The sequence below is a fragment of the Erpetoichthys calabaricus genome, chromosome 6 (genome assembly GCF_900747795.2).
Source record: "Erpetoichthys calabaricus chromosome 6, fErpCal1.3, whole genome shotgun sequence".
Lineage (NCBI taxonomy): Eukaryota > Metazoa > Chordata > Cladistia > Polypteriformes > Polypteridae > Erpetoichthys > Erpetoichthys calabaricus.
In genome coordinates, this window is record NC_041399.2 from 160446202 (window position 1) to 160459804 (window position 13603).

The 13603-nt window shown below is 37.1% G+C and overlaps 1 protein-coding gene across 3 annotated transcripts in view; it reads left to right on the forward strand.

Annotated features, from left to right (window-relative positions):
* Window positions 1-13603, forward strand: part of LOC114653632 (E3 ubiquitin-protein ligase HECW1-like) — a 461230-nt gene that overhangs the window by 397581 nt on the left and 50046 nt on the right. For all 3 annotated transcript variants that reach the window (XM_051929083.1, XM_051929082.1, XM_028804051.2), the window contains 2 exons: window positions 7957-8070; window positions 9809-9961. In XM_051929083.1, coding sequence (XP_051785043.1) covers window positions 7957-8070; window positions 9809-9961 — 267 coding nt within the window. The remainder of the gene's footprint in view (window positions 1-7956; window positions 8071-9808; window positions 9962-13603) is intronic.

Genomic DNA, 13603 nt, shown 5'->3' on the forward strand with positions numbered 1-13603 from the left:
TAAAAAACAAAAGAATCACAAAAATAGCAGAAAAATACCAAATGAGACAAAAGGGATTTGCCTACAAGTGCAACCCAAAGCTAACAAGTCCCAAATTAAAGTCCAAGAAACAAATTCCACAAAACATAGGACATGCTTCTCAGCTCCAGATATATTGGCTGAGTGTGGGGTGTCCCTGTCTCTTTGGGGTTCCACCCACAAAACACAACAGAGGAGAACACATAATACATACACAGTAAATAAATACATAAAGTAACAGTAACACAAAATACATTAAAATAATTTAAGAAAAATAATACTTTATAACAAAGAAGACACAGTAAAGGAAAATAAACATAAGCCTATTGAACAGACCCTGGTTGAAACATTAGCGTAAGACAGAATCTCTGACTTTCAACAAAGCCTTTTTAAGTTTACATGGCCTGTTTCCAGTATGTATCATGGTATGTAAACATGCTGGTATAAGGTTGTTTCTGGTTCAAGCTGTTTGTATTATGATCATGTTAATGATCATGATGCATCTTCTATACAGGTTTTCAAATGACATAATAAATAACTTTAATTAGTTTTGTTAAAGAGTATGTGTATCATCTGTTGTATTCAGATAGTAATTAGGTTGATGTGTACAGTATTAATCCTACTTGAATATTTACATTCTGTTTACTCAATTAAAAAAAGAAAACACTTCGTTGTGATACAATGTGCTTTTGTATTTTAGAAAAAAAACTCCAGTACTTTTTTCCAGGGCAGCCCACAAACATAATCCTACCTATACCCTCAAGTTCAGAAGGTCAAGAGTGTCAGATATTCTGTTTTGCTTGACCGTCTCACTAGGTCTCTATTCACCAGCTTTAGTAAAGTATCTAAACTGTGATGGTGAACCATTCAAACCGCTGGTTTGTCAATCATCAGGGTCTGAACTACTCTTAACTATTTGTTAAGGCACGGCCTGGCTGACCATAGAATCTTCCATTTTTGCACGTGCTTCATTGAGCAGACCATGGGTCTTAATCATTTTTGGCCAAATGAAAAACTCAGAATAATAAAGCTGCTAAAGGAAATAAATCAAAATGTATACTTTAGGAATATTGACCCAGGAATTTTATTAAGACTATAAACTTTGGATCTTGTTTTAATTTTTGAATTTCCCCTAAAAATAAATTCCACTCTACAGCATTGTTTACCAGTGATCAGTTTATTCAAAATATCATTTAATTTTTGATAGCTATGATTAATGTATTGGTGAATTAAATTCACTTGAATAAATAAAAAGTCTTAATTAGCGTTGTTCTAATTCAGGGTTTTAATAAGAAATGTAAGAATTTACTTCATAAAGTAGAAGTACGTAATAAACAATAGTTTCTTCATATATTTAAAATATAATACAATACAATTTATTTTTGTATAATCCAAAATCACACAAGGAGTGCCACAATGGACTTTAATAGGCCTTGCCTTTTGACAGCCCCCCAACCTTGACTCTCTAAAGAAGTCAAGGAAAAACTACCAAAAAAATCCCTAGTAGGGAAAAAAATGGAAGAAACCTTGGGAAAGGCAGTTCTTAGAGAGACTTCTTTTCAGGTAGGTTGGGCATGCAGTGGTGTCAAAAAAAGGGGGCAAATACAATGAAATACACAGAACAGAACACAAGTAATCCTCAATACAATATAAAAGTGCAATAGAAATATTACAAGTACAGAGCAAAATTCAACAGTAGATAGATAGATAGATAGATAGATAGATAGATAGATAGATAGATAGATAGATAGATAGATAGATAGATAGATAGATAGATAGATAGATAGATAGATAGATAGATAGATAGATAGATAGATAGATAGATAGATAGATAGATAGATACTTTATTAATCCCAATGGGAAATTCACAATGAGATGATGATAGATGATATCACATAATATGATTTGGATTTGTTCAGAGTCTTGGAGACCTCAGCCATCAAGCAGCCTCCCCCTATTGGCCATTCCACAGCTGAGACAGTGCTGGGACAGCCAACTAAATGAATGTAATATTTTTAATATAAAATATTAAAATGTGTTCTTCAATTTAAATGTTCAAAGTCTAACAATTCATGGTTGTAGTAGAAATTTGTAATTTTTCACCCTCTGATATAAGTCTATAGAGGGCTAGATCCCTAGTGAAGAAAAAATCAAAAATAACATCATATTCATAATCACTGCTCTGAAAGTAGTCTTAAGCATTAGTCTTATGTGATTTTTAACCTTCTGGGAATGTCTGTTAGAGGGCTAGGACCAATGCTAAAGAATCAAATATCAAAAACACATTTGTGATCAGCAACCTCAAAATATCATAAAACAACACTCTACATTCTTATATTAACAATCCTCATTTGTTCAAAGTTTTGTGAAAACTTTGAGCCCAGGATCCGTTGATGTGTCACCTGAGAGACACCTGTTGGCCTGAGAATGAAAGGCTTTAGGTCTAGAGGGCCAAAACTAAGGGTTATAACCTAAAAAAGCTTATCGTCTTGCATAATTAGATATCAAGATGAGTCAATCAGTGTATATATATATATATATATATATATATAGTGGTGGATGGCCGGCTAAATATTCCGGCTCTCACCCCCAGGCCGCCAGGTGGAGCTCTCCCGACAGCATGGACGTTCCCCGAATTCCAGCAGGGCCTCATGGACTTTGTAGTTTATATGCACAGCCCTGCTGGATACCATGGGGGCCACCAGGAGTCGCTGTAGGGAGCCTGTCGGACTCGAATGTGCCCTATAACCTGGAAGTTACGTCCTGGTCACATGAACAGGAGAAATGACGTACTTCCAGGTTAAAGAAAAGGACTTTTACCCTGACCCGGAAGTAATAAGGACTTGTGGACTGTTGGACAGGAACACCTCCGGGTCAGGGGGTATAAAAGAACTCTGGGAAAGCCCAAACATTGAGCTGAGCTGGGTGGAAGGGTGGCAATGCGTCTGGGAGAGGAGGATTGGTTTGATTATTGATTATTGGAGTGTGTATTGTATGTGTAGTGTGGAGTGGAGGGTGCTTAGTGCACATTATTATTATAAAATAAATAATAATTGGTCTTTTACCTGGTGTTTGGTGTGGTACCTGAGGGTTCAAGAGGTCGATAAAAGCCTCAACTGCTACTATATATATATATATATATATATATATATATATATATATATATATACTCTCACGGGACTTCAAATTGTCTTCCGAGAAGATCACGTCTCATCTCCCTCCCAAAGATTTTTTTTTTTATAATAGAGAGATATCTATATATATATTCGATTTCCAAGCATTCATAGGTATGAACACAAAATAAATAAAACTGCCCTTAACACAGCTTTTATATACAGTTTTAACTGAGTGTTGGCTGAATGGCACACACTAGCTCAGAAAAAATAAGTCTCCCAATGGTATTAATGGGAAACTATGTCACTATGCAATAAAAAATAAAGATTTAGTGAGAGCACAATGCATTTCCTCCTTTGGAGTAATATTTATAGTATAACAGTTCCTCCGTTCCTCCCTTTGTGTTAATAATAACAACACGCAGACTATTAAACTACATAATCAGGAATTATTAATCACTAAATTACAATTTGCTGCGGTGGGCTGGCGCCCTGCCCAGGGTTTGTTTCCTGCCTTGCCCCCTGTGTTGGCTGGGATTGGCAACAGAAGACCCCCGTGACCCTGTAGTTAGGATATAGCGGGTTGGATAATGGATGGATGGATTACAATCTGAAGTAAGTTATGTGCAGTATACTACATGTGTATGTTTTACTTAGTGGTGTCTGTGTGGTCTGTATAATTTGAAAGAAGCAGCATCATTAGACCAGGATTAGTACCTTACAAATTTACTTGGAAGCATTGACTATTTTAACATAACATTCTTCAACTCACTCAATTTAATTTATCGTATTGTCTTGTGTTGTTCTAAATTCAGAATATCTCATGTTGATTAAAACAGAGGTTCTGATATCTCAAAATGTATTTCGAAATGAAGGAATCTAAGTAAGTTGTGTAATAAAGTGAAATATGAATAATTATTTATTGAATGTCTTATGTATCACTCCATGCATGTAATAAGCTTAAAACAACAGCATTTTACCAAGAGATAGAAGACATAAGTGGATACCAAGCTAGGACTTTAAATAAAAGCATGATAATGTTAATGCATTAAACAGAATAAATAAAACAGATTTAGCAAAGCATTTTATAATCATTAAAAACAAAAATACCTTTTTAGCAGTAAACATAAAAGGTTATAGTTTCCCAAAAGAAGTCAAGCCAGGAAAAAAAAGCACTAAAAGAGACTATAAAAAGTTAAATACGTCTAAATCGTGCAAAGCCAAAACAGAAAAGGGCTAGCAAAGCATTCAGAATAACTTTAATGAGCCATTTTTGGCTTGTTGGTGTTTTCTGAAGTGCTATTCATAGGTAGGCTGACAAATACGAGGCACTTTAAATTAAAGAGACTGCAGAATCAAAACAAATTATACAACGGGGTTCCTAGGAAAAAGTTTCCAGTGGTATTCTCTGTAGCCACAGAATACTTTGAAAGTTTTAACACAGGAACAGACAATGCAACAGTTATTTGCCATTTGAAGGGATTAACAACCATGTAGTGTTGTTTTTACATTTTTAGATTGCAGCTATTTATTATGGAATTTATTGGATACACAGAAAGACACGGTGTTCTTATAATCCTAAAAGCTTATTTCTTCTAGAAATGTCATAACTTGGTTTACTTGTTCATCTGATCTTGTGTTTCTACTACAGCAAACTCAGAAAAACACAAAGCACAATTATCTTTGAATTTATAAAATACTTTAAATGAAGATTTTCTGTTTAAGTTAATGTTGAGACTTATTTTCAGCTCACAGATTTAAACTTCTATAATCTTATTACATTATAGACTAACAATATATTATATTATGCTGTAGTATTTTTTTTTTCATTTTTTCATTTTCAATCCTTTAGTCGCCATATACAATTTCTTGTATTAGGAATTTGTAAGTTTTCGCATACCCCAACTTACTCTCCAGAGAGTATTTTGAGGTCAGAGCACAGGGTAACTATTTGTACAGCTCTCCTGGAGCAATTACAGGTTAAGGGCTTTGCTCAAATCCCCAACAGATTAGCATTCCTTCTGTCACTGCCAGGATTTGAACCGGCAACCTTTAAGTTACCAGCCCAGATCCTTTAGCCACAGAGCCACCACTCAATACTCAATTCTATGGTGTTGGGTAGTAAAATTTAGTGTTTAATTAGCTCATCCTAGGTCTTTCTCTGGACTCTAGAAACTTAAAAAGCTGCCACTCTGTCTGCAGATTTTTCATTCCATTTACAAAAAAAAAAAAAAAACTTCCCTTAGATAGGTGGCAGATTTTCTTGACTACTTACATATCACACAAACATGATACAGAGTATCATTTAAAAAATCAGGGTCTGACTCATGCACAGTGACAATATGGCACATTGACAAATGCATGCAGGTAGTGGAATTTCATTTAGTGGATGCCTACAAAAATGACAAAAGGATTATCCGTTTGTTATTTGGCTTAGGTTATGTTCCTTGTGTTTATGTGCCCATTGCTTTGTAAGAGCCTGTGACTTTCTGGTGTCTAAATTAATTGCCACTTGCAAAAGGGAATACCGACATATGGACGGATGCTGCATTTAGACCTTTTCCAAGGGGTTGCGCGTTATGTGGCACTATAGACTGCACAGTACAGCACAGTACATTTACAGTTATGGAGCACTTAGAGTATCAGTGAGAATGGGATTAAAGAACAATCCAGCACATAGCTTGAATGTGCATATGATATACATGCAACCTAGAACTCTACTGGCACTTTCTGTCTTGCTCCATAACTTAATTTACATGTCAGGTCTGTGGTATGTACCTTAAAGCACATAGCATTCCCTGCAAAGTTTAAGTCAAATCACATTTGCAGTTGGGATATCGGTGTGTGTTTTTATTAAAGGGTTAACCACTAAAAAGTGACAGATGTCAAGATGGAATTCTATTCCTTCTTATTAAAGAACTTGAGACTCAAGGGAGCGTTTACTACTGGGGTGCATTTGTCCCTGAGCTCTTTTTTACTCTGCACCTTTGTCACAGTGTGCATTTTCTGGTGGGAATTATCTGCATGCATTAGTGCAGTGCACTTGTGTTTTGTCACCACTTTCTGAAGAATGTTGTGTGAGCAAAAATTAATTCAGAAAGTCACCTGTATATGAGCATCAGATCTTAATTTTCCTCACTTCAAGGTTTTCCTCATTTTTCTAAAATATTTTAGTGAAGATACGGAAATTGTACATGCAGTTTGAGATATTCCTTTGGATAGATGGTGGTATTGGGAATCTGTATTAGTCATTGCTTACAAGTGTGCAAAGAATATATTGCCATGAAATATAGTTGCCCTTATATTACTGCATATTTTCTTAGTACTTTGGGAACATATATCAATATGTAAAGGAAGCTATGGGGGAAGCAAGACACCAATGTTTAGGTTCTTTCATTGGTTTGGTTGAAAACTACTCAAACTTGCAGTTCATTGGTGAAGAAGTTTTTTTCCGAATCCCCACTCAGTGCAGTCAAAAAAATTTCAATGTGGCCCAGTATGAATGAGTGAGTGTTTATCAATGAGCGTGCCAAAGATGGACTGGTGACCACTCCATGGTTGGTTCCTGTCTTGCTTCCAGGTGCTGCCAGTAAGAACTGCTGTCCCCACAACTTTGTATAGGAATAAGAAGAATTTTTATACATAACCAGAAATCATTTTTAGATATTTCTGAGTCTGGAAAGTTTTACATTTCAAACTGTAAAGATCTGGGCTCAAAACCTAATTATATATTATGTAAATGAAGGAAAGTTGGGACAATGATCTGTCTTCCATGGAGCAATCTTCTCTTACGAAACTCTTACTAAACAATATGTAAAAAAAATGTTTATTCACAAAAACCCTAGAACAAAATGTATGGATATCAAGACTTCTCTTGAATCCATTAAATTTAGTGTTAATTTGTTCAGCATTAGTTCAGCATTAAAAAGACAACTAGTAGTGAATGAATCCATGCCAGAGCAGCAAGGATGAACCCCGTTCCTACAAATAATGCCCAGTTCTCATGTCATGTTTGCTAATTTACATTTGGAGTGGTGGCTCTGAGGCTAGGGATCTGCACTGGCAATCGGAAGGTTGCCGGGTCAAATCCCGTAAATGCTGAAAGAGACTCTGCTCTGTTGGGCCCTTGAGCAAGGCCCTTAACCTGCAATTGCTGAGCGCTTTGAGTAGTGAGAAAAGTGCTATATAAATGCAAATTTTTATTAAAGTTTATGAAACAGTGTTCAGTGGACAAGTCAGTCAAAAAAGAACAATTTGGCCTACACATTCCCAAATATGTGTGAAAAAAGTAAGACTATAAGAGTACCATACCCATGGTAATGGCAGTGTAGTGTGAGATTTCTTTCCAGACCTGACCAATTTCCATCGAACGTTGACACTCAGCAGAATAATGATCTAAAACATTCAAGAAATGCTACATCAGAACAACTGTAGAAAATAAAATTTACAACTATGGAGTGCCCATCTCGAATGGCAGAATAAAGAAAATCCAAACTCAATTTGGATGTTGTGGCGCTACCAGAAAAAAACAAATAGCGGTCCAAACCTACAAATTGTGCTGAGTTAATGTAGGTCTTCTTGGATGAACGGGCCAAAATTCCTCCACAAAGCTACGAGAGACTGATCAATAAACTACTAGAAGCGTCTGGTTGCAATTATTTATGCTAGCTGTGGCATAAGTAGTTTTTTTTCATATGTGGAATGTGGTCTGGCATAATGTTTAATAAAGAAATAAAATAACTTGCTATATGATGATTTATGTATCTATTAACAACAATAGTTTCATTTATTTTCTCTTAATCATCAACTTATTTTTCAATTGCAGATTAATTATCCGTCGAGACCATCTACTGGAGGGCACCTTTAATCAAGTGATGGCCTACTCTCGAAAGGAACTTCAGCGAAACAAACTCTATGTCACATTCGTTGGAGAAGAAGGGTATGTTTCATGAGGCAACAGCTAAGCTAGCATTTGCAACATAACTGGAGTTGTGAAGATAGCAGCTGGAATCACTGTGCATCAAGTCAAGATACTGTATTACCAACATCAATATGAGCTCTAAAACCACTAGATCTCCAAAGGACAAATATAAAGTCAAATGTTTTGATTGTTTTAAGCATATTAATGTCTGGTCTCAGCACTGACTCTGAGAAAATGATATGCAAACCATCTAAGAAAAGTTCCTCGCAAATATTCCATTGTATGTAGTTAACACATTAGATTGCATTTAACTTTGGCACTAATAATCTTTCATAGACTTACCCTGCCTGACAATCAGTTACACCTTGGTTTACTTTGTCCTTAAAATAGAAAGGTTTGAAATTCAAAATAGGTTTGTCTATGCAAAGTAGACAAACCACTGATTTTGACTGATGGATGGATGGACTCACTGTATAAAAATGACTAAATTACTTAAAGAAAAATATTTGCGAAAGTTAATTTAGAAACACCTTAGATATTGAGCCCATATCTGGCTTTCACCTATATTTTTCTTTTGCAGATTCATGCTGCTACAGCCAACCTCTAACACCTATTTAAACTATAGCTTTATTAATTTGTGCCTGCATTGTCATTTTCTGCAAAAACGTGACAGACACCTCAGTGATTCCAAAGATGTTGCATATTTTGCAGACATACCACATGCCCTTCAGAACAGGTAATCCACCTGAAGCTAAGCATGTTCAGGCCTGGCCAGTACTTGGATGGGGGAGCATCTTGGTAAAACCTTGAGTTGCTGATTGAAGAGGTGTTGCAGAGGCCAACAGGGGGCACCTACCCTGTGGCCTGAAGGTGGATCCCAATGCTCAAGTGCAGTGATGGGGACGATGTGCTGTAAAAATGACACCATCCTTCAGATAAGACCTTAAATTGAGGTCCTAACTCTCTGTGGTCATAACAGATCCCTGGGCATCCTTCATAAAAAGTAGGGTGAATCCCAATATCCAGGCTGAATTGCCGTCCATGACCTAGTCATTCTGGCCCCCTAATCATCCCCTGTCTCTAATTGGCTATCACTCTCTCACCCCTTAACCATGTAATAACTAATGTCTGGTGAGTGTACTGGCACAAGAATGGTTGCCATTGCATCATCCAGGTAGATGCTGCACATTGGTGGTGGTTGAAGTAGCTTCCTACTCTCTATGTAAAGCACTTTGAGTAGTGAGAAAAGTGCTATATGAATGTAAAGAATTAATATTATTATATTTTGCCTGCACCACAATTTTAAGAATACAGCCCTCTGTCATCTGTATCATACAGTATATGTATAGCAAAGGGTGTTCAGATGCTTATTACTGTGAATCGTATTATGCAAAAGAGAAAAACCTTATAAAATGCTAGGTGGAAAATTTCAGGATCACTTTGTATCTGTGTAAAACACATCTTTCACATGTTACTTTTTTAATAATTTAAAATATTACAGTCAGTCCTTTTTAAACTATTAAAAAACTTCATTAATGGTTTTGGAGAAGATTGTTTCTGTAAAGAAAAGTTATACTGTGGTGTCTGAATTTAAAGACATAATAATAATAATGCATGACTGACACATAAAGCCTACACAACGTGAGACTGACTTTTTCTTTAAGTATTTTCAGTTCAGCAGTGTACACTACATGAATTTTTCATAGAACATTTATAAGTTTTACAGTTCATTTTTTCCTCCTTTTCTTTTTGGCAGCTTGGATTATAGTGGACCCTCTCGAGAGTTCTTTTTCCTGCTTTCTCAGGAGCTCTTCAACCCTTACTATGGCTTGTTTGAGTATTCTGCAAATGACACGTACACAGTGCAGATCAGCCCTATGTCAGCATTTGTTGAAAATCATCTGGAATGGTAAAGTGTGCACTGTTTTCTTTTTCCATAGTCTTTTCCTTCCTTCTAGCTTCCCTTCAGAAACACTAAAAGAAAGCCCGAGACTTATAAATCAGTTGATCTCTCTGAAGGTGGCAGGGCAACAATAGACTATTAGGAAACCAATGGGTGTTGGGAGGCAAACTCTGGTCTGCCTCTCATTACTCTGAATTCCTGAAACTGTAAATCATTCATTCTGTACCTTCGCTATGATGCTATAAATCTATATTGTAAGTAGTCAGGGATTTTTTCCTTTGTTAATATACTGATTTTATACAAGGACTGGTAATCTTGCAGTTGTCTGGGACTTAGTGCAGTGTGTAGTGTTTTCTGTATTTTTTCTTAGTCCTCCTGAAGGCCTGAGACAGCCTCTTTGCTTGACTAATAGATGATAAGTTGCCTGATTTTACACTGTTTCTGTCTGGTGCTGTCGCTGTGGTATTTAGCCTTGTAGGTTTAGATAATAGTGCAACAGGACTGTAGCGGGGTAGTACAAATGAATATGTATGTGAATTTCCCCTTGAGATTAATAAAGTACCTACCTACCTACAAATCCGACCCAGCTTCATATAAAGATCACCTACTTTGGTCTCTGCCTTACAGGTGACTGTTAATACATTATACTAAAGTCAATAAAGCTTCCATCAGCCCTAGCTCAGGAGAGTGCAGGTGCCTATAGTTTCATGAGGGGGTTATAAATGAATTTCTAGGCAAATTACTACTTGACAATGATTTGTCCTGTTAGAAATCTAAAAGTCTGGGTTCACTTATATTTTCATATGGACTAAGTCTTACTTATATATTTCTTTTTCTTGTTTCTGTTGCATGCAATAGTTTGCAAAATATTTATACTCACTGAGCAAATTTTTAGGAACACTATACTTATACTGGGTAGGGCCACCTTTTGATCTCAAAACAGCCTTAATTCTTTGTGGCATGGATTCCACAAGATGTTAGAAACATTCTATTGAGATTCTGGTTCTTGTTGACATGACTGCATCACGTAATTTCTGCAGATCTGTCAGCTGCACATTTATGTTGTGAATCTCCCATTCTATCACATCCCAAATGTTGTTCTATTGGATTCAGATCTGGTGACTGGGAAGGCCACTGAAGAACACTGAACTCATTGTCATGTTCATGAAACCAGTTTGACATGACTTTTATTTTGTGACATGGTGCATTATCATGCAGAAAGAAGTCATTAGAAGATTGGTAAATTATGACCATGAAGGGATGCAAATGGTCAGCAACAATACTCAAATAGGCTGTGGCATTCAAGCAAAGATTGTGCCAAGTGTGCCAAGAAAAAATTCCCCACACCATTACACTACCATAACCAGTCTGGACTGTTAAGATAAGGCAGGTTGGATACATGGATTCATGCTGTTAGTGCCAACTTTTGATCGTACCATTGGTGTGCCTCAGCAGAAATCAAAATCCATAAGACCAGGCTACATTTTTGAAGTCTTTAGCTGTCTAGCTTTGGTGAGCCTGTGTCAGCTGCAGCATCAACTTCCTGTTCTTCTCTGACAGGACTAGGGTCCGACATGGATGTTGTTGTAGCCCATCCGATCCAAGGTTTGACTCCCTGTGCATTCTGAGATGCTTTTCTGCTCACCACAGTTGGACAGAGTGGTTATCTGAGTTAGTGTACCCTTTCTGTAAGCTCAAACCAGCCTTGCCATTCTCCTCTGACATCTCTCATCAAGAAGGCATTTCAATCTGTCACTGGATGTTTTCTGTTTTTCGCACATCATGAGTAAACTCTAGAGACATTTGTGCATGAAAATCCCAGGAGATTAGCAATTACAGAAACACTCAGATCAGCACATCTGGCACCAATAATCATGCCATGGTCGAAATCACTGAGATCACATTTTTTTCCAATTCTAGTGTTTGAAGTGAAGATTAACTGAAGCTCCTGACCTGTATATGCAGGATTTTATGCATTGCGCTTCTGCCACATGACTGAATGATTTAGGTACTTGCATGGATAAGCAGGTGTACAGGTGTTCCTAATAATTCGCTTAGTGAGTATATAATTTAAAGGAGTGTCATAATGGTTAGTAAACATTCAATTCAAAAATTCTTACGAGAGACAGTGGTCTGCCATGCTGGTCTGTCATGCATTCTAGACGTGAAACTCTCCTGTAGCGTTGATCAACAGAATTATTCAGATGCTACAGTCGAGGCCAAAAGTTTTGAGAATGACACAAGTATTGGTTTTGACAAAGTTTGCTGCTTCAGTGTTTTTAGATCTTTTTGTCAGATGTTTCTATTGTATACTGAAGTATAATTACAAGCATTTCATATGTTTCAAACGCTTTTATTGACAATTACATTAAGTTTATGCAAAGAGTCAATATTTGCAGTGTTGGCCCTTCTTTTTCAAGACCTCAACAATTTGCCCTGGCATGCTGTCGATCACCTTCTGGGCCACATCCTGACTGATGGCAGTCCATTCTTGCATAATCAATGCTTGGAGTTTGTCAGAATTTGTGGGTTTTTGTTTGTCCACCTGCTCTTGTGGATTGTCCACACGTTCTCGATGGGATTAAGGTCTGGGGAGTTTCCTGGTCATGGAGCCAAAATTTCGATGTTTTGTTCCCCGAGCCACTTAGTTATCACTTTTGCTCCATCATGCTAGAAAAGGCATTGTTCATCACCAAATGATGGAGCACTGTCATGCTAGAAAAGGCATTGTTCATCACCAAATGATGGAGCACTGTGACATAAGGCAAAAGTGATTACTAAGTGGCTCGGGGAACAAAACATCAAAATTTTGGCTCCACGACCAGGAAACTCCCAGACCTTAATCCCATTGAGAACTTGTGGTCAATTCTAAACAGGAGGGTGGACAAACAAAAAACCCACAAATTCTTACACACTCCAAGCATTGATTATGCAAGAATAGGCTACCATCAGTCAGGATTTGGCCCAGAAGGAGACTGACAGCATGCCAGGGCAAATTGCAGAGGTCTTAAAAAAGAAGGGCCAACACTGCAAATATTGACTTTTTGTATAAACTTAATGTAATTGTCAATAAAAACCTTTGAAACTTAATGAAATGCTTGTACTCATACTTCAGTATACCATAAAAACATCTGATAAAAAGATCTAAAAACACTGAAGCAGCAAACTTTGTGAAAATCAATACTTGTGTCATTCTCAAAACTTTTGGCCATGACAATATATGTATATGCTATGATATGTCAACCTCACTGCCCAACCTCACCAAGACTGAAATCATAAGGCCATAAGGCTCAGTCACTAGTGTGTTTGCCTGTGTGACAGATAGGGGGAGCTGTCATCCTCTTGAACCCTCCGACTTGACTCCAGATACCAGGTAAAAGTCCAATAATTCGTTTTATTTGGACAATACAGGGCACAAAGCACCTTCCACTCCGCAATACTCATAAATTAAACAGTACAATACTCAGTAATCACAATCCTCCACTCCCTGATGCGTTGCCACCCTTCCACCCAGCTCAGCTCGACGCTCTGGTCTCTCACAGTCCTTTATATAGTCTGTGATCCGGAAGTGTTTCTCTCTATCTGTCCATGTGACTGTGAACACTTCTGGGTCAGATAAAAGCTCCTTTTCTTCAACCCGGAAGTGTG